This window comes from Podarcis raffonei, chromosome 10 (assembly GCF_027172205.1).
Source record: "Podarcis raffonei isolate rPodRaf1 chromosome 10, rPodRaf1.pri, whole genome shotgun sequence".
Lineage (NCBI taxonomy): Eukaryota > Metazoa > Chordata > Lepidosauria > Squamata > Lacertidae > Podarcis > Podarcis raffonei.
This window is the reverse complement of record NC_070611.1, coordinates 61307228-61329517: the sequence shown is the minus strand read 5'-3', so window position 1 is coordinate 61329517 and position 22290 is coordinate 61307228. Positions and strand designations below refer to the sequence as shown.

Sequence of the window (22290 nt, the reverse complement as noted above, 5' to 3'; positions counted from 1 at the left end):
GCATTTTAATCGTTTGATTGTGTTTTAATGTACAGCGGTACCTCGAGTTACATACGCTTCAGGTTACATATGCTTCAGGTTACAGACTCCGCTAACCCAGAAATATTACTTCAAGTTAAAAACTTTGCTTCAGGATAAGAACAGAAATCGTGTGGCAGCAGCGCAGTGGCAGCAGGAGACCCCATTAGCTAAAGTGGTGCTTCAGGTTTAGAACAGTTTCAGGTTAAGAACAGACCTTCAGAACAAATTAAGTTCTTAACCCGAGGTACCACTGTATTTGATGTTAGCTGCCCTGTGTGAGATCTTGGCCAGGGAGGGCAGGGTATAAATAAAAATTTACTTAACTTAGTTATTTACTTAGGTGGACACCGGGCCATTGAACCACTAAGTCAGTAGTGGACAGTGTGGTGGTACCAAGATGCTTACCTGACCTCCCAGCAGGTGAGTCACTGCTGCTTACTTGGACGAAGAGAGGCGAGGTTGTGGCAATGTCAGTGTCATGCAAATGCACCACTGGAGCTAATGCAAAACTCCTGCAGATGCATTTGCACCACCTCTCCTTCCCAGTAAGCAACAGTGACTCACCAGCTGGGAAGTCATATGAAGGTCTCTGCCCCATCACACCATTGGCTGCTGCATCTACTTCAATATTGTCTTCACAGACTGGCAGCACCTCTCCAGGGTTTCTCAAAAAGTCTCTTGCCAACCATATCTGGAGGTGCTAGTGTTTGAACCCAGGGCCTTCTGTGGAGCAGGTGCTTTTCTACTGAGCTATCCCCCTTGACTCCTCTGTTTTAAAAGAGGTTATTTTCATATTTGCCCACTTGACTGCTTCGATTGGTGGATTTGGCACTTTGACAGGTGCCACATTGTACCTGACATCGGTAAGAATTTGATAGTTCAGTGTGGCAGCACCAACACTTTGGAACTCCCTGCCTATTGATATCAGGCCTCCGCTGTATTCTTTTTGGCTCCTCCTGAAGACATTCTTATTTAGACAAGCCTGCCCAGATGTTTGGAAAGTTTGTGTGAGTTTTAATTTGATTTAGTCTATTCTACTGAGTTTTTAACTTGCTGTACATTTATACAGTGGTACCTCGGGTTACATACACTTCAGGTTACAGACTCCGCTAACCCAGAAATAGTACCTCGGGTTAAGAACTTTGCTGCAGGATGAGAACAGAAATCGTGCTCCGGCGGCACGGCGGCAGCAGGAGGCCCCATTAGCTAAAGTGGTGCTTCAGGTTATGAACAGTTTCAGGTTAAGAACGGACCTCCGGAATGAATTAAGTACTTAACCCGAGGTACCCTTGTAAATTTTTTATCGATAATTTTATTGGTTTTTTTCTGAAGTTTTTTTGTACAGTCAGGCGGTATAATTTTTTTTAATAAAATAAATAACAATTCTAGAGGTCTGAAATCCTCCGCCCGCCCCCCTTGAGTTTTGGGACAGCATGAAAACTGTGCCTTCAGTCTCCTCTTTTCCAGACTAAACATAGCAAACTCCCTCAATTGTTCCTCATAAGACTTGGTTTCCATACTCTCCTCTGTACACGTTCCAGCTTGCCAGTATCCTTCTTGAATTATGGCACCTAGGACTGGACACAGTATTCCAGGTGTGGTCTGACCAAGGCAGAATAAATCAGTGCTATTACTTTCCTCAGTTGGGACACTATACTTCTGTTGATGCAGCCTAGAATAGTATGAGCTTTTTTTGTTGCTGCATCACACTTTTGGCTCATGTTAAGCTTATGATCTACCAAGACCCCTAGGTCCTTTTCACATGTACTGCTAGTAAACCAGGTGTCCCCATCCTATATTTGTGCATCTGGTTCTTCCTGCCTAAGTGCAGAACCTTACATTTGTCCCTGTTGAAATGCCATTTACTGCATGTGTTCCTTTTAGTATCTTAAAGAAGCTCAATGTGTGGCATAGATGGGTTATTAGGGCATGTTGAATTTTTCAACTTTCAAATGAAGGGTGCTAAAAGGTTGTAACACAACCACTGGTTGAATGTCTTCAGCTCTTGACATTCCTTCACTTTACACAGACAGATGGATGTGAATGATCTGCTGAACTAGTTACTTTTGTCTGCATGGGTATGGATGGAATGGTAATATTCACTAGAGGTGCTAAACATTTAGGTCAGGCATAGGCAAACTCAGCCCTCCAGCTGTTTTGGGACTACAACTCCCATCATCCCTAGCTAACAGGACCAGTGGTCAGGGATGGTGGGAGTTGTAGTCCCAAAACATCTGGAGGGCCGAGTTTGCCTATGCCTGATTTAGGTGAATGAACAGCGAACCTCGAAATGATTCGTAACTGGGTGTGTGGGATTTTTGGTACAGTCTAGGTGTTTTGCAGTATTCTATAAACAAACAAACAAAAAGCTTGCGAATTACTTGATATGAACTGTATAACTTCTCTCCTCACCCATCCCCCAAACCATTAGTATGGTCATTGTGTTGCTTCTTTATTTTGCCTAAAGTGAAGTTTTCAGGTGCAGTTCTTTGCTTCAGAAAAATACCATTCGAGTTCTGCAGAAGGAAAAATTAATTTTGAATAAAGGCACCACTTAGGCTAGTGAAGTTTCCCAGGGAGGTTCCAGGGACGTGGTCCTACAAGGGGGTCACACAAAATAGTATATGCAACATGTTTGAGCTGCAGCAGGGAAGGGTTTGCATCCTGTGCACTGAGCTCGCTGCAGGGAATCAATAGTTGAGGTAGACACAAAGGAGACTGGGGGTTCTTGAGGAATTGGTTCTGTGCAAATTCTCATATGAACTGACCCCAATCGGCACTTTCTGAGACTAATGCATGAATCAGAACACAGTTATACTCTGGACTTCGCCCCTCTCTGAATTTTGAGATGCAGTCCTTGGCTTTAAAAAAAAGAATCAAAATGTGTATTTTAAGATAAAGTGTATTTGAAAATGCAAAAGTTTTGTGCGGATTTTCAAATCCGTATCTTTATGTTGTGAACCACCCTGAGATCTATGGATGAAGGGCAGTGCACAAATTTAATAATTAAATAAAAATTGGATTAATACTGAAATGTGAGGAACAGCCTTATGAATGAATATATATGAAATAGATAGTTCTGCCCATCCCTACTGGAGATTTTGCCATACCTTTTTGCTATGGCAGTGTCAAACTGATATCGACTCCTCAACCCTTTTCCTTCCAGCCTCCCTCCCTTGTGTATCTGGTTCCTTAGAGTATCTGTGTACACCTTAACTGTTTGTAGCACAAAAAAATGTGGCTTTTCTCAATCTGGAAATGTTCTGGCTCGTCTTCAACATGCTGCTTTCATTCTAGATTGATTCTAGATCCTGTCATCAGTGAGGGTGGCTGTAGGTACCGTACTTGATATGCTTTTGAATACCCTCCCCTTGATTAGGTTATCAACATCTTTTTCCTTCTGAACATGCCCAGATGAATGAAGAGGTAATTTCAGCCTTGTTATATTACACACCTATCCTTGACAACATCACTCAGCAGATGTGGATATGTTCCCAATCTCTGGGACCACCCATGTTTCTTCTCATCCATTTTCAAATGGACACACTGCGGGGCAAAATAGAATTAATCTGCCATGAGCTTTTATTTTCCAAATGAAACCAGTTTCCCAAGAAGCACTTTTCAGGGGCCAAAAAAATATACAATAGGTCTGGATTGTGTGTAGACTAGGTAAAAAACACACACCAAGAACTCTGTATTTACTGGTTCTAGTATGAAATATTGTGTAAATGCAGCCTAAGTCTGAGAGGAAAGTCCCTGCCTTTCTGTTGTTGCTGTTGGTTGTTTATAGATACTGCTCCAAAAGCAGCAGCACCTGAAATTTACCTTTGGAGTCTTCAGCCTGCCTAGGGATGGATGAATCTGTCAATTGCAGTATCTCTCAGTTCCTCATTTTTCCAATCTTAAATTAAGTTCTCTACATTTCCACATCAGTTTCTGATTTATTTATTTTTAAAAAGTTCTCATGAAAACCCATCAGCATTTTTGTGTTAATTACTCGTACTGCACAAATTTATATGCAGCGTTGCAAAGCCATTTTTGTTTGTTATTTTCAAGAATATATGCATTTCATGCACAATCTAGTAAATGTGTTTTTGTACATATTACTTGGATGGAGAACAGCACTGCAAAATCAGGAGGAATCTGAATCTTGGTGGATGGCTGTGTTTTCGGTTTCATGAATTGTTTTGGATGGTGTGGATTCGGTAGGCTCTCCTTCAAATGTGGAGTGAATCAAATTCTTCCCTCTTCCGTATGGCTGACTTTGCCTAGTGATAGGAGCAGCACTGTCCCTAGCAAAGATTTGGGGCTATTTTCTGGCCAGGGATTTTCTTTTGGCTTTTTGCTGCATTTTTCTCCCCAGTTGTCCTGCTGCGTCCCCAGTGGCCAGTCTGGTCCTGCTTAGAATTCTAGGCACTGCAATTGATGGCAGTCTTGGTATCAATGAAGATATGGACTAAAAAGGTAAAGGTAAAGGACCCCTGACAGTTAAGTCCAGTTACAGACAAGTCTGGGGTTGTGGCTCTCATCGCACTTTACTGGCCGAGGGAGCCAACGTTTGTCCGCAGTTTTTCTGGGTCATGTGGCCAGCATGACTAAGCCACTTCTGGTGAAACCAAAGCAGCACACAGAAATGCTATTTACCTTCCCGCCAGAGCAGTACCTATTTATCTACTTGCACTTTTTGGTGTGCTTTCAAACTGCTACGTTGGCAGGAGCTGGGACCGAGCAACGGGAGCTCACCCCATCGTGGGGATTCAAACCGCCGACCTTCTGATTAGCAAGCCCAAGAGGCTCAGTGGTTTAGACCACAGCGCCACCTGCATCTATCCAACCCTTTTTCTGCAGTTTCATCAATCAAATACGATGCTGAAATAGTAGCTACTTTGCCTCTGCCCTACCCTAGTTTCCTACCAGGAAGGGAGGGTTTGGAGGTGGAGAGCCAAATACATCTGGAACTAAGATACTGAGTCTGCACCTTTAAACCCAAGCCGTGATCCTGCTCATTATGGGCCCAAGAACACATGTTGGCAGTTAATCGGTATCGATGAAAGATATTGAACACACCCCTATTGAATGCACAGTTTAATTTGGAGACGTGGTGGAAGGTTGTGAAAGGTGCTATTGGTTGCTGGTTCATGCTGAGATTCTGTATTGGGATAGTCTACAATAGTGCTGTGCTATCTGAAAAACTGTTTGCTTGTTAAGCACACAACTGTCTTTCCTAAAAATGGAAGTACAAATGAAGCATTACGTGTCACACACTCATGAAAATCAGAAGAGCTCTTTACCTGGAACCCCACTTTTGAGCCGGAACTCACATGGAAAGAACCCCTTATTTCCTCAAAATCCAGAGTCAATGGGTTATTTTGTTTGAGTGTGTCTGTTTTATATCATAACACACTATAGAACTATGGATAAATAAATGCTTCCCCACTTACCACTGCGTAACCCCTTGTACATTGGAGCGTGGGTGATATCACCGGCAGGTCTAGTCCAGTGCCTTAGGAAGACAATGAGCTGGATCACTGCTTTCTCTTTCTGTTGCATTCCTATTAGATCTTTTGGAGCCCATGCTATTTTGAAAAGTTTTAAAGGCATGAAACTGCAATATAACAGCTATCTGTGTTTTCCCTTGAAATGACTGTAGCAGTTGCATATGGAAGCTCTCTGCTAGCATTGCCAACTGCTCGTTCAGTTGCCGTTCTTCAATGGAAAGCTGCAGTATACTGTCTGCTGAATAAAGACACTGAGTGCGAAGCAGCACTGACAACACTGAAGAGATTGGAAAGGGGCTCCACTAGTGTGCCTGTAGTAGCTGTCTGGGCAAATAGCTGCTACTGGCACTTGGAGCCTAATTCATAGGCTACTCGCTGAACTGTGCCTCTGCTGGAGTTTGCCCTCTTTAACTTGGAAGGAGTCTAAGACGAGCCCTTCCAACCAGTCTGACTGGTGATGCATTTGTCTGGCAATTGGTCCTGGGACCTGAAAAGCCAATGGATTTTACGTTCTGCTAGCTTCTGCTGTGTCCTTCCATATCCTGCTTTCCTCCTAACAACGGATTCTGACCCCTGGCGTGACAAATTCTTTTTCAAGCTCCATCCATGGCTTGCCACATTCTTCCCCCTGATTCTCTTCTTGCTCCACCATTCCAGGCATCTCATCTGCAAAATCAAAATGTGGTGGTTTTAGGCTGGATGGAGGTGGAAGCATGTAGAAAGACCAACAATATAGTCGGAAGCAGAGTGAGACAGTGCTTAGGACCAAGGCCAAGGTGAACCTGTCTTGGTGGAGGGACTATTTCTTGCCCTGAGTAGAATTTTTCTTCCTTTCCCAGCTAAACAAAAACTTGGTTTCAATTTCTATTATCTTGAGCCTCCTAGAGAACCTAACCGACGCCACCCCTGCACTCTCTTTCTCTCCCTCTCCCTCCCTCTCCCTCTCTCCCCAGCAAAGGAGTAGGCAGTGCCTGGCTACTGACTGATCTCTTGATCCTTGGGACGAAACGGAGGGAGAAAAGTCTAACAAGTGCGTCGTTTTGCAGTAAATTAGATCAGATTTCCGCATCTCCGCACTCGGTCTGTGAGCTTGACAGTTCAGTAAAATGTTCCCTTGTAAGGTTCGCCCTCTTAGGGAAAGGGGCAATAATTCATCATTAGGATTTCAGAGTCCAGGTGCAGATGAAAACTGATGGAGCCTCCAGCGAGGCAGGAGAAGTGCGGGGAAGAAGAAAATTTTATCTGAAGCCTAATTCCCTGGTTACAGCAGAGAATAATTAAGATAATATTGCTCCAAGAGTTCTTTAATGATTAAAAATCACATATGCAGAATCCATAAATTGGAGAGCAACAAACTGGGAAAGGTATAGTATTGGGAAAGGCATTTCTTTCCTTCCACCCCCTCTTTTTTCCTTTTTTTTTTTTAAATGCACATTATACAAGAAAGTGCACCGATGGCAGAGCGTAACCGGCCCGAGGAAAACCACAGGAGACCAGGCCCGTTCCAAGGACTTTGTTTAGATGCAACAAATCATTTGTCTGTTATTAACCCAGAGCTTGTAATTATGCAGATTGCCATAGATTTTCCTGGGCCTGGAAGTGAGATTGAGGGTTGTTCACACTATACCAGGCAGCTCGGGGCTGGCCATGCATTACTGAACTTGCCACATTTATCATGTTGACTGATGGCAGGAGAAGCAGGTCTTGGGTCCCAGTGGTTAATGTAGTGGGTAATTAACTGTCATTTGCCTAGTAATAGGCTGATGATCAATGGTTTGTGTGGAAACAAATTCTAATCAGGTAGCTGATAAATGCTCGGGGAAAGAAAGCAATTGAAAATTGGGGACGGTGGAATAGAAGAACTCGGTTCAGAATTTCAACGTGGCATTGTGGGGTAGTGGTAATAATAATATAACAATAGCAAGAGGGGGACGGCTGTTCTTAATGCAAACAAGCAGCTATATTCAGAATTAACACCAGCTCATATTTAGCCCTGGTCTGAGTGCAAGAACGCAACTGCAAGAAGTCTCTTGCGTAGCCTTAAAGCAGCTAAGATTTTAGAATAAGCTTTTCAGCAACATTTGTGGGAGTCCTATATAACTAGACAAAGTGTGTGTGTTTTCTCATTCTTCAGGATTTATACCTTACCCTAACTCAGTGTGTAATTCATGGAGGTTAGGTCTATCAACAACCATGATCCATACTATCAAGATACCTCTGGGAGGCAGATGCTGGGTGGGAGGTGGGGGCTGTTGCAATTTCTGCCCTACTTAAGGAGCCTCCAAAGGCCACCTGCTCTAGGGAGGTTGCCAAAAAAAGAGGAGATGCATTGCCCGAAAAATAAGATTCAGATTTGCATGAAATTTGCCTATGCTGACTTATGCAGATTTAGGAATGATATACAGTACATCCCACCATAGCAAAGAAAGGTGACAAGGTGGTATGTGCCTGTTCAGTCTGTTATCCAGGCGCTCACTGTTGATGGACAACTTCAAGGTCCCTGCTGCTCTCCCTTCTAATGTTACAGATGGATGGATGGATGGGGCATGGATCAAGCATATCTTCAAATAGAGGACTGCAAAGTAGGATGTGTGGACACCCCAGCCTTCCCTCTGTTGGTGACAAAAGAGTGGGCTTAGGGTTGCCATATTTTGAAGTGCAAAAAAGAGGATATACTTCCCAACCTCTAACTCTGGGTCGCTATGATGACTCTAGCCATGAAAAAGAGGGCGTGTCCTGGAAAAAGAGGACATACGGGCTTTCTTGGTCTGATCAAGCATATATTCCTTCAGCTTAATAGTCCCCCAGTTCTGCAGAGGATCACCTTCAAAGTCACATGCATATGCTACCCTGCACAGTTAAGATCAGTTCCTCAAGACGGGTCCTTCCCTCTTCATTCATTCTTCATTCATTTATTGAATTTGTATACCGCCCTAACCACGGAATGGGTTGTTCCGTGTAGATTGTTCTCTCTAGCTGAAGTCTTTTGGAAGAAGAGAGTCCTTTGGAGAGGGCTTTTACCTTCCCATCCCCCCTTCCTTCTTTCTCTTGACACTGGGGGTGGGATGAAGGTCAAAGAGGCAGCTTTAGGTTGATGAGCACCCTCTCCAAGAAACTGTTGATGGAGCAATGCCTTTTGGAATGTTAATGCTGTGAATCTCCACCTAGGGTCAACCCATATTTTGTCAAGGAATGTGAATAGGGCACAATGTCAGAAGCCTCTCCTGATGTCCTCTACAACGATAACCACCAGAACCTCCCGAAATCTCTCATGGCTCAGAGAATTGGGGCATGCAAATTTAGATGCAGCATATAGTGGAGAATGAATAATCCCATCTCCTAGCGTGGCTTTCCATCGGTAACACTTGTGTTTGGTCTATCATGGAGTAAGGAAGCTTTTACATGTTCATAACCTGGATTTAAAAAACAGCCGCCACCACCAAATGGATCTGTCCTACGTACTCCTGTTGAAAAGCTGCAAGGCAGGTATGAAGCACCTGTGGTTTATAATACATTGATGGAATTCAGCTCGCATCATGCTTTGAGCATTCGCCATGCTCTGTTGGGAAGTGAAGTCTGACACCTGCAGGGCCACAGGTTCCCCATCCCTTCTTTAGAGAACCTCAATTTTCGATGCAGCTTAGGGCCCTGGTAATTGAAATGAAAGGAAATAATGATACTGAATTGCTCATTGTAGTCCCCGGTGTGGTTCTATAACATATTAGTCAATTATTCTTCAAAAGCGACAATAAGGTGCTGCTGTAGATTGGTGGTTTCCAAATGTTCTCCCCCATGGACCACTTGAAAATGGATGGAGTCTTTGGAAGACCGCTTAATGAATTTTCTGCCTATTGTAGAAATTGTAATGCAATAGACTAGAAGCTGCATGGTGTTTAATTGTATTTTTATCTATGGAATTCAAATTGTAATACAGTAGAATGCGGCGTGAGAGATAAAAGTAGCAATAAAAATACAATTAAAAATCATTATGAATATTTAATGCGGACATGCCGTGGGCCACCTGAATGAAGCACGGTTTAGCAACCCCTGCTGTAGATCAAGAGATCTCAAACCTTGTCTAAGGTAAGCCTTCCTAAATGAAATTAATTTACGACATGTATATCCTGACCTCCCAATGAGTTCAGTGCTGCATACGCAGAGCTCTTTTAACCTTGTGAGTTAGGCCTTGCCAGTTTCTTGGTGAGCTCTGTAGCTGAGCCGCTCTGAGTGCTGGAGGTGCCGTTTTTCAGGATTAACCCATTTGAACTCCTGTCTGCCTAGTCGGAAACTGACACATGTTCCTCCCACATCAGACTGAACATTGGAGGCTGGGGACACAGAGGTGAATTCTATCCATACCTTGGCACTATTTAGGGTGGATCAAGTTCCATGCGTGCATGGAAATAGGACTCTGTCCCTTTGGTAGCAGCATTCACGCATGGTGGAGATTGGGCTTCCAAATTTCAGCGGCACCTTGTGTGATACCAAAATTTGTTGTGTCCCCTGCCTCTCACGTTCCATTCTACATAATTGTTGTGGCGCCCTCTCAGCTTGGTACCCAGTGCAGGTGAACTGGTCCCTTCCCCTCTCACTCATTTATCCTGCTGACCTTTAAAGCCCTAAATGGCTTTGGCCCAGTATACCCGAAAGAGCATCTCCACCCCCATCATTCAACCCAGACACTGAGGTCCAGCTCTGATAGCGTTCTGGTGGTTCCCTTCCTGTGAGAAGTGAAGTTACAGGGAATGCCCTCCCATCAGATGTCAAGGAATTAAACAACTATCTGACTTTTAGAAGACATCTGAAGGCAGCCCTGTTTAGGGAAGTTTTTCATATTTGTTGTTTTATCACTTTATTATTATTACTAATATTATGTTGGGAGCTGCCCAGAGCGGGTGGGGAAACCCAGCCAGATGGGCTGGGTATAAATAATAAATTTTATCTATCTATCTATCATCTATCTATCTATCTATCTATCTATCTATCATCTATCTATCATCTATCATCTATCTATCTATTATTATTATTATTATTATTATTATTATTATTATTATTATTATTTATTCTCCTCTTCCTGGCTCTGCCAGAGTCCTGTTCTCTCTCTGCTGTACTGGTAGTAATAACCATGTTGAGTCAGCTCATGCCGATATCCAGTGTTGTTGGCAGGCCGAGGGTTTTGTCCGCAAAGGGGTTCAAACCTGGATTGGCCTTTGCTGTGCCATTGCACAGCATAGCTGTTGGAGCATAGTGCTAACAAAGACTAATTTATATGTGTGTTGCTGGCAGGCGTGTAACCACCTTGGTCTACAGCATCTGCTGTCCCATGTAAGGTTGTTGGAGAATAAAGGGAAGCAGGAGTGGAAATTGCTGGAGCTCACTTATTCATCCCATTTCCAGTATGGAAATCAATCAACAGCTGTTGCTTTCAGACCACAAAAGATAGGTAATCGATTACGTCCCCATCACCCCAGTTTGCATTGTCTTTCCATTGCATTGAAAGGAATAAAGTAGAGTAACATAATGGCAACAAAATTCACATACTCAATTACATAAATTGCGTAAGCTATGCAATTTTGCCACGGCAAAAAGTGAGACAGATAATGGTTTGGGGTGGAAGACGAACTTCAGCAGAAAGGAAGCAGTGTTGTGTGCAACAGATATAGGGAGGAAGGCAAAGTGATGCCCTCTTACATCCTTACTCTCCTGTTATGAAGCTAGCACAGGCCTTGTGGAATTTGTTGCTGAGGAAGGTGTGTGCACCTCTTCCCTGGAAGGTTTCCAAAGGCTGGGGAAGATCTGTAGCTCAGTGGTAAAACACCTGCCTTGCACACAAAAGGTCCCAGGTTCAGTCCCCAGCATCTCTAGGTAGGAGAGACCCGAAACTGAAATCCTGGAGAGCCACTGCTGGTCCATGTGGACATTGCTGAGCTAGATGCAATTCAGTATAAGGCAGCTATGTTCTATGTTCCTATGCCCAGTTTGATCTCTTCCAGGTTGGGTGATGTTGAGTGCTGCAACCTCTTAGTGAGCTGCTTGACCCATCGTCTAGCAGACCTGATCCCCGTCCAGATATTGGGAGACGATCTGGACGCTCACAAGTTCCCCTTCCCTGATCTAGTGCATGCCTTGTTCTGGCCTAGATGCGGCTGTTTCATTAAAAACAACAACCCACTTCTGGGTTCTGCTCTTCTAATTTAGTTCAAAATTTGTTTATTTATTTGGTGGATCAGCTTTCCCCAACCTGGTGCCCTCCTGATGATGTTGCACTCCAAGCCTCATCATCCCTGTGCATTGGCCAGGCTAGCTGAAGCTGATGAGAGTGGGAGTCCAACTGGCTGGAGAAGGTCAAGGTGGACCACCTTACTTGAAACCAGGGGACTTGCTCTCCTGACCAAGCTTCTTGGAAACAAGCTGTGGTTGTTATTTTAACTCCCCAAGCTGTTTAATTTAGATTAATTTAATTGACTTACGATTGTGGGATCAGGTTGTGGGGCCAGTCACTGACACTTCCCCATGCCATGTAAGGTAGATACTGAAGACCATGTCTGAGTGTTACTCCATTCAATTGTACTGTTCAGAACGGAGGAAGCAAGAGCACCGAATCACCAGAGATGGCTATTAAGCCAAGCACCACCGCCAGGCAAATGGACTACCATTGAATTTGAGTGCTGCCAAGGTGTAAGCTCTGTGGATGAGCAGTTCCTATGTCTGCCTGCCCTGTGTGGAAATACAGTGGTACCTCAGGTTAAGTACTTAACTCATTCCGGAGGTCCGTACTTAACCTGAAACTGTTCTTAACCTGAAGCACCACTTTAGCTAACGGAGCCTCCTGCTGCTGCCACGCCGCCGGAGCACAATTTCTGTTCTCATCCTGAAGCAAAGTTCTTAACCTGAAGCACTATTTCTGGGTTAGCAGAGTCTGTAACCTGAAGTGTATGTGACCTGAAGCATATGTAACCTGAGGTACCACTGTATCCTGAAGGAGCAAGCACTCAGCTTGGGGGGGCTGCTTCTCGCTCCAGCCTCTTCCACTAGATGCCCAGGTGAGCTCTGTGGCTAGTAGCATCTTCCACCAACATTGACTGGAGCATCAACTGCTGCCGCTCCTGGATTGGCATAGATTGACTATGGTCGTTTTAAGAATGGGTAGCGTCAAGGTGGGATTATTGCAAACTGGGGCTTAGCTTGCAGTTGCTCAGGAAGCCGCTGTTAGTGCAGAACACTGCAGCACGGTTGCTGATAGGCCTGAGATCCTGCCTGCATATTGCACCTCCGCTCAAATAGGTGCTGATTTCCAGCTATGCCAAGTGCAAGGTCTTGCTATTATAATATAAAGCCCAAAGCCTTCCGTTTGTTTCAGCAAGCCTCTCCAGACTTGGGAATAAGTCATGCATATCTGTTTTCAAACATTGATTCTTTTATTTGCACATCAATAATTGTTTTGATTTGTTCAATGTACGCTGCTTAGGGGCTATCTAATTAAGCGGTATACAAATTATTTGAAATATATGAATGCATTTGTGAAAAGTGGCCTCAGTTTTACCCTGAAGTGCCTCTCTGCTAGTTTTTGAGATGTTGTGTTGTATTAGCCCTACTCAGAGTAGACTCACTGAAGCTAGTAGTACCAACTTAGTCCCATTCATTTCAGTGAGTTTACTCTGAGTAGGGCTTAGTTGGATCCAGCCTTTTTTTGTTTTTGAACTGGCATGGCTTGCCCAAGGCCATTTGAGAATTGCTGGGGTGGAATCTTTTGAGAAGTGATTGTGGAGAGACACACAACCCTCTGTCTCTCTGTGTGTACATATAATTTTAATCATCCGTCTTCACAATTAGCAAAATGAAGTTGACATGAGCCTGAATAATAAATCTACCAGGAGTTGATGAACATAGGGATGCTGGTGATTAAGCCTTGTTGTTGTTTTGTTTATCTCTGAACATTTTAGATATATATATATAAAATCAGGGTAAACTGGTGCACCAGACAATCAGCAGAAAAGTGGTTCATAACTTTAAAAATAAACATGCTGTATGTATTATGCAAAATGTGTGCACTGTGCTGATGTCAGGGCTTGGTTAGCTGTGCAGGCACCACTGGTGCACCCCTTTCATACGGGAAGGTTTGCGCTCATCTGTGTGTGTTGCCAAACCAAGTTTTCAACTGTAGCACCTTTGAATTCATTAGCTCAGAACTGCTTTTAATTCGGCATTTCCCCCGAGAGCCATTAATATTTTTCTGCTGTCAGCCTGATGTTGAAGAGCAAAAAGGAAGGCGGCAGATGTGGCATTTTCATCTATTTTGTATCATACTTTAAAATGGCATTAACTGCTAAACACAGAGGAAGAGCATTGCTACTTTTTTAAAAGGGGGGAAAACCCATTTGCATGTATTAAGTAGCTTTGCATTAAAGTTGGTTTCAAAGATCGGCGGTGTGTGCATCCGAAAAGGAAAGGAAGAAAGTTTATAATCCTCCCTTATTAGAATTAAAATTCTGTATAGATGTGTGTAGGATTATTTCATTATTTGGAACATACCAGCTGTGTGCGGAGGAAGGGGACCACCTTGAGCAATGTGCGACTGTGCTTGTATGCACGCGCATCTGTTTTAAAAATGGAAGTGGGTTCTCCCCACCCCCCCATCACCAAAGTTAAAACATTTCATAAGAGATTTGAAATTGTTCCTACAATATAATGTACCTGCGCTCCTAATGTGGCTATATATAGCTGACTGCCTCATTTACTTTAATGGGCTACTTGAATAACATAATCATAGCTATAAGCATGGTACAAGGTTGGAAGGTGCATGAACCACTAATGCTTTCTGACGCTTTAAATGACTTCTTCATAAAATGCTCTTTAATAATGGTAAAGCTTTTAGCACTAGGTGTCAAAAATGACTGCAATGGGAGCCTTCCCCGCACCAGCACCAAAGTATTATTTCCTCTTTTGCTAAAGCTTGTGTGTTACAAAGAAATAGCACAGAGGCCAAGGTTTTATATCACACTCATATTTACAGTGAGCTCCAAGGAGTTGTGGAGTATTATTATTATTATTATTATTATTATTATTATTATTATTATTATTTATTTTACTGCACTATCGGACAAGCTCACTCCATAATCCGTGCCATAGGCTAACATTTTGCTGAGCTTTATTTATTATTATTTCTTATTTATTTAAGAAATTTCTATACCCTATAACATAGTCCTGGGCTTGTTGTTTTCCCCTTCCTTTATCGTCTTTCCAAGAATGAGAATCCTCACCCCCTACCACATCGAGTAACTTTACGTACTGTATGCTAGCTATGTAGATTTTTCTATTGAAGGGAGAGAATAAACTATTTCCCCGCAGTTCCGTATCTTTCCGCCTTTTGTAGAAAGCTTTATGACAGTAGAATACTTATCTGCGAGTGGAGATGAAAAGCAGCTCACGCCTCCACCATCGCCCTCTCGGTACATTTGCACTTTAGCATTTCCGAGAGAAGTTTAGTCTCGTGGTAAAATCAAATATAGATTTATGTCTGGGAAGGAAGAAAAATGCAAGTGTGATTATTGGGTACTATATAGGGGGTTTCTCTTTTCTTGACCCAACCAATCATGCCTCCTCCACTCATCTTTTTTTTTTAATTTTCTGTAGGTTATTTGGCGTTACGGGGAACTGTGCAGCCTGCAGCAAACTCATCCCTGCTTTTGAGATGGTGATGAGGGCCAAGGACAATGTTTACCACCTGGACTGCTTCGCCTGTCAACTTTGTAATCAGAGGTAGGAGAGTTTCTTAAGTCTCCTTCCATGTACTGAGACCAACTTGGGACTGACCTAGAATTAGGAGGGCATGGAGGTACAATAGCTTGCTATCATTCTCTGGGCAAAACTGGACACAGTGTACCTGCTCTCACCTAGCTCTTATCACAGCAACCCTACTCTTGCACAATAATTATCTGTGGTTCAGTATTACAGGCATGAACTTAGTTTTCCCCTTTGCCCCACATCTACGGTGATTGTACTGTATACGTTGTTCATGGTTTAGCGGCAAACATGGTAAACCATGGCTTGCAAACCTGAGGCCATTCTTGACTGTAATGCTAAAATCCATTGGTGCAAATTGCATCTGAATGCAGCTCCAAATTTGAGTGGCAGCTCCATCGTAATGCTGCCACCATCACTGAGCCCCAGTATCACATAGAGCAAAACCTTCTGTGGCCATGAAATTATGGAGGTCCTATCCTTTTGGAGATCCGCTTCATTTTGACTTTGAGCATGTTGGTTTGAATCCAGACTTAGACCTGCAGAAACCAACTGGGCTCAAGTAAGTCATCGCTACTTTTAGACCCACTGAAATCACTTGATTCTTCTCTGAGCTTGACTAAGTCTAGACCCAACCCATTATAAAATTGTACATGGACAGATTCTTTTGGAGTCTCAGGTTAAAATGCTGCAGGGCTGTGAAACTTTAAAACTCTGACTTTAAAACTTTAAAACATTCGCAGAATATTATGATTCAGTTTTCAACACTTCATAAGTGTTGAAATCCACTGTTAGGATATTGAGTTTCCGTTCCACCTTTAGAACAGGTATGTGGAGTTTTTGTATGTCACATGTCTGTTTACTTCCAGCAGAACTTCCATTGTATTTAGCTTTTGCCTATGCTTTTTGCTTGGACACGAATTGAAGCAGACATGTTTTTCCTTTGTTCTAATGCTGAATAAATATGCTTACATATGCCTCTGTCCGCTACTTCCGTTGCAAAGAGTTCTTATCTCTGCTGGCTTGCGTGCTCAGTCTCTAAAGGTTTCTGATGCTGTTCCAAGCAGTTTTTGATGCTGTTCCGAGACGTGGAGTTCGCCCCGGCTGCCAGCCGGTGGGCTGGAGCCAGCTGTGGGCCTGCCAATTACCCCATCTCCTAAGATGTATCCCGACATCCACTTGCACAGCAAACTTCCATGAGCACAAAAGAACTTCCTCTTCTCCTGGCCCTTCCGGCCACCATGTGCACCCTGCAAGTCAGATTTCAGGGAGGTGTTGGTAGAGCAGAAGAAAGGGGAGTCCTCTTGGGTGAGTGGAACTTTGCTTGCATAACAATGGGTACAGCCCATTTTTTGGAAGAAGGCACACATTAAATATGTTATAAAATACATAAAAATGTTTGTTGAGGTGGCTCTCCTACTTCCTCAACCTTAACTGGCTTAACATGGAAGCCACTGGAATGGAATGTCACTGCAACTAACCTGCACTGGAGTGGGGCAGTGTCAGGGACTGGCAGGACGCTGGAGTCCCACTCAGGAGAGGAGGAACAGTGGTCTGTGGGTTCCTGAACCAACCAGGAGGCAAGAATCAGAGGGAGGGGAAGCTTCAGAGTGGAGGAAGAGGCAGGGCAGGCAAAGAAAGTGCTGGGTGCTTCCCTACCCTCTCCTGCACAACTCTCTCCCAGAACCAGAAGGGAACTGAAGCAGGAAGAGCAGAGGCAGTTTCCACGCAGGCATAGTCTCCAGCTACCTGTGCTCACCCTGTCAGGGGAAGGTACATAAACTGGTGGGAAGGGAGTGGTCTCCAGCTGCTGCAACAGCTCCATACAGCACAGACCTGGAAATAGCTGCCTAGAGGTCATATTGGTGTGCAGAGGTATCCAGAGCTGTAGAAGTGACTGTAAGGGTTGTCTTTTACAAGAAAGTTAGCTCTCTGCTGTGTGTATACCTTTGGGCTGTGCACTTGCCCTGGTAGGGCCGCCAGATTGGTTCCAGTGCTTGGTGCGCTGATGGAGCCCCAACCTCACAGCTGCCCAGCTCTACCCCAATGGCATCCGGGCAAGCTGCAGAAACCCCAGGAGGGCCGTTCTGCGGCTCTGTCTCACCACATGGACCACTCCTGTGGAGACAGAACTGAATGATGGGTAAAAACAGGGCTAGCCCTCTAGATGTCCTTGGCCATAACTCCCATCAGTGCCAGCCAGCATGGCCAATGGTCAGCTGATGATGGGAGTTGTAGTCCAACAGCACCTAAAGAGTGCCACATTAGCTAAAGGTAAAGGTAAAGGGACCCCTGACCATTAGGTCCAGTCGTGGCCGACTCTGGGGTTGCGGCGCTCATCTCGCTTTATTGGCCGAGGGAGCCGGCGTATAGCTTCCAGGTCATGTGGCCAGCATGACTAAGCCACTTCTGGCAAACCAGAGCAGCGCACAGAAACGCCCTTTACCTTCCCACAGGAGCGGTACCTATTTATCTACTTGCACTTTGACGTGCTTTCGAACTGCTAGGTTGGCAGGAGCAGGGACCGAGCAACAGGAGCTCACCCCGTCGCGGGGATTCGAACCGCCAAGCTTCTGATCGGCAAGCCCTAGGCTCTGTGGTTTAACCCACAGCGCCACCCGGGTCCCCATGCCACATTAGCTAGTCTTGGCTTAAAAAACCTCCACAAAGTGTCAAGGTCAGGAAATGAATGGATCTGCCCGTTTCTCTAATGTGTTGGGTAAAATAATGGAAGAGGCAGCCCACGCTGCTCCGCTTCGTTCTGTAGAGACGTAGTGAGTTTTAAAACCACACACGCACACATACAGCCGAGCATTCCTCATGCAGTGTGAATTGTGCAGCTGCCATAATTATAGCTTTCTACAATTACATTCTAAAACAAAGCCAAATTGACCTTTTTCATCACGATGTGCAGAAAATTAAAATATCAGACAAGTAATAACCACTGTTTAAACTATGTAATAATGCTAAGCAATTAGAAGTTACAGGGCCATTTACAGTTCCTATACATCAGCCTTGTTTTGGTGCAGAACTAAAGAGTCTGCATTCAAAATAAGGTCAGCCTTACCCTACCAGTGGAATCCATTCAAGTACGAAATAATTGCATACTCTTTTGAATTGAAACTCTTAAAGACTTTCCCCCATCCTTATTGCTCCAAACCACTGTTACTGTTCTAGTGTCATTATTAAAACTGTCTAATACGTTCTTGTTGTTCGCTTCATTTATTGCATGTCGTAATGGGCCTGCATATCTTTAGCACTGGTTATGCACAATTAGCACTTAGTTACTGTCTTGTCACTTCATCCCGTACAAGATAAACTTCTTTAATGCAAGAAGTCGGCTAATCTTTATCAGTCAAGCAAGGCAGATAATTTTTGTTAGCCACAGAACAAAAGACGGTGGGCTTCTTTTTCAGTGTATAGAGGTTTCGGATTAGTGACAGGTTTTCTTTTCTTTTTTTAAAAAAAAAGATAGTGGCCATCACTACAATCTTCTTGCCTGCAAAAAAAGAAGAAGAATTAAAATATAAAAATAATATAAATATTTGCAAGTATGAATGATTTGTGTAACCAGCAGAGAGGGAGATTCTAGGGGCACAGCTAGATGTGATGTTGGAAGTTAACAGATGGATTTAAAATCGCAATTTAGCAAACAATAAAATAGCACAGGACTTTTTAATGGCCAAGTACTAACTTTTTCAGGTATGCTTGCATGTTGTAAAAAGTGTTGAAATAACTCTTTAGTCAAAGCCTGTTCTCACCAGAGAACAGGACATCCAACAGAGAACACGAAGAGGGCTCAAACCTCACTGGAAGCTGTACATGCAGAATTTCTCAGGCGCAATCTTTTGTGCCTCTGCTCAAAAGGATCAGGTAATAGCAGATGGGGGAAAATTCTTCCTGAGACTTTGGAGAGTCACTGCCAGTCAAAGTACGATTACATAGTACTTGGCTAGATGTACAAATAGGCCCGATTCAAAAATAACAGTGTAATTTCAATTTTAAACCTTGGTTCATTAGACCAAGGAGTCTTGTGCCTGCACCCACCCACCCCCCACCTTGCCTGGCTTTGACATTGACATCTCTGCTTGTTAAACCACTGTTTCCTGTGATGCCTAAACCAGGAAACTGTGGCTTAAGTGCTCCTTACAAATCAGAATATAAGGAGAGCAGGTGCTGGGAGAGACATTTGCCCAGAGAGCTGCTGCCACTAAGAGTACAGAAGTAGATAGTCCATTGGTTTGTGTAAGATAGCTGATGGGATCCGTAGTCCCGAAGGATGCCAGGTTGGCCAAGGCCAATATCAGGAAATGTCATATTTTCTTCTTTGAAAGTAGAAAGTTGGAAAACAACTGTTCTATCTACATTATCTAGAGTGGCATTCTTCAGACTCGTTCCTGGACTGCACCTCCCACCCCATTATTCCTGCCCATTGACTGCCCTGGCTAGGGATGATGGGAGTTGTAGTCCAGCAACAGCTGGGGACCAAGGTTGAAGAATCCCATCGATGTTGTCACTGCTACCACCACCATGTAAGCCTAACAAGGGGTCTGGTGGGGGAAGGCCATTTCACCTTCTTTGTGATATTGGAATAGGTTTGCAAGCATTGCCCATGGCAGGGGTGAAGAACTTGTATCCCTCCAGATGTTGCTGGACTCTCATCAGCCTTGACAATGCCCATGCTGGCTGGAGCTGATGAGAGTAACATCTGGAGAGCCACCCGTTCTCCACCTTGAGCTTATCTGTCAGCCCAACAGTCTGCCACTACTGCATTTACATAGGAAGCTTCCTTATACAGACTGTTGGTCCACCTAGCTCACTAATGTCTATACTGCCTAGCAGCTGCTCTCCATGATTTCAGGCAGGAGTTTCTCCTAAACCTACCTGGAGATACCAGTGATTGAACTTGGGACCTTCTGCTTGCAAGGCAGATGCTCTTCCACTGAGCTATAGACCTTCCCCAAGGGAAGGAAGAACCACCTTTGTTCTGGTGATGCTCTGGGAAGGCGTGCATGAGGCAAGGCTACCATTGTTGTGTTAAGTGAGGATAGGGATGCGGGTGGCACTGTGGTCTAAACCACCGGCCTCTTCAGCTTGCCGATCAGAAGGTCAGTGGTTCGAATCCCCACGAGGGAGTGAGCTCCTGTTGCTCTGTCTCAGCTCCTGCCAACCTAGTAGTTTGAAAGCACGCCAGTACAAGTAGATAAATAGGTACCGCTGTGGCAGGAAAGTAAACAGCATTTCCGTGCGCTCTGGTTTCCGTCATGGTGTCCCGTTGTGCCCGAAGCAGTTTAGCCATGCTGGCCACATGACCTGGAACGCTGTCTGTGGACAAACGCTGCCTCCCTCAGCCTGAAAGCGAGATGAACGCAGCAACCCCATAGTCGCCTTTGACTGGACTTAACCACCCAGGGGTCCTTTACCATTGTTGTTGTTGTTTAGTCATTTAGTCATGTCTGACTCTTCGTGACCCCATGGACCAGAGCATGCCAGGTACACCTATCTTCCACTGCCTCCCGCAGTTTGGTCAGACTCATGTTGGTAGCTTCGAGAACACTGTCCAACCACCTCTTCCTCTGTCGTCCCCTTCTCCTTGTGCCCTCCATCTTTCCCAACATCAGGGTCTTTTCCAGGGAGTCTTACCTTTACCTTTACCCCTTTACCTAAGTGAGGATGGACCACTCTGTCCACAATCAACAGGGGAGATGTGATTGGGGGGCAGACTCTTCCCCCCACCAACACACACCCAGTTATATATTCATACGAGCTTCTTTTTATATAACTGAGGTATGCTTTGTGGGAGGAAGAACTCTGCAAGTATTGTGCAATTTGGCCAGAAAAGCTGTTTAACATGGGGGTGGTTTTTTTTACTTTTGCAGAGAAACAAAAATGGTCAGGTGCTAAAGAGCTCAGAAAATAACTGCTTCTCCTCTGCAGGAGCCCTTTTTTATTTCCATCTGCTCCACTCAATAAGATGTAGGTGGAATATAACGAAATATAAAAATATGTCGGGAAAGAGTGGGGGGATCCGAAATTAGGAGTGTGTGTTTTCTCTATGAAGCTGCTTTGACCATAAATAACTTGAAAAGCGTTTTCAGGACCGGTTCCATAATCTGTATTTTCAGTCAAGAGCTATGAGCGGGTATTAATCCGAGAGATGGGGGAGAGCGTGAGGTGGGGAAGAGAGGGGAGTCCACACATAAACAGCCCAATTTTCCTTCAGGAGCCAAGCTAATTCTTTTCAATCCACTTTTTTATTACACTATTTTCCCTCACTCTATTTAGTGAGTATAAGGATAAATTTCCAAAGCTACCCGGTTGGAAAATAAATGGGTTCGCTGTTTGTCTAGCATTCCAATCTTTACAAATGTAAATCAGTCCAACTGCTGCCCCATTTAAAACCTCACAACTTCACAAAACATTAAAGGCCTCCTTTCAATACACAATTTACTCTGTGACAATTCCCTCAGATTTCTGCTTCAGACATCATTAGAAACTGACTGACTGATAAAAAGGGTGGGGGCCCCACAATCGAAGGTCGCCAAGGTCAACTTGTGTAATTATACGTACTTTTACTGGGTCAACTACACCAGACACCGCTATTTGAAGGTTAAATTGTTACAATTAAGTACATATACAGCCTATTCCCATAGCTACTCTGTTGTTAAATCTACCGTAAACAACGTGCACATTTATTTCTGCTTCTAATTGTGTCCAAGATGTCGCTCGCTTGGAAAATTATACGGCAAAAAAGAACATTGTAATCCATTACCGAATTAAACAATAGTTTCGAGAGTAAAGCGGGTAATTAGCTGAGGGAGACTGGTTTTCATCTGTCTGCCTCAATGCTAAGAAGTTCATTTAGGTTACTCGATTTGGTTTAATTGGAGCTTCTGGGTGTCGCACCTCCCAATATGTTTTTATAGATGGAGCGTTGGCCACAAACAGAATGTGACCCCCCGATGCACGATCATTCATTAGTGAAAGCTCTTCTGTGCGCCAAAAGACCCCTTGGGGTGTGGTGCTCCCC

General features: G+C 44.1%; 1 protein-coding gene across 5 annotated transcripts in view; it reads left to right on the top strand.

Annotated features, from left to right (window-relative positions):
* The window catches only part of LMO3 (LIM domain only 3), a 95246-nt gene that overhangs the window by 70386 nt on the left and 2570 nt on the right, over window positions 1-22290 (top strand). For all 5 annotated transcript variants that reach the window (XM_053404555.1, XM_053404557.1, XM_053404556.1 and 2 more), the window contains exon 3: window positions 15153-15278. In XM_053404555.1, coding sequence (XP_053260530.1) covers window positions 15153-15278 — 126 coding nt within the window. The remainder of the gene's footprint in view (window positions 1-15152; window positions 15279-22290) is intronic.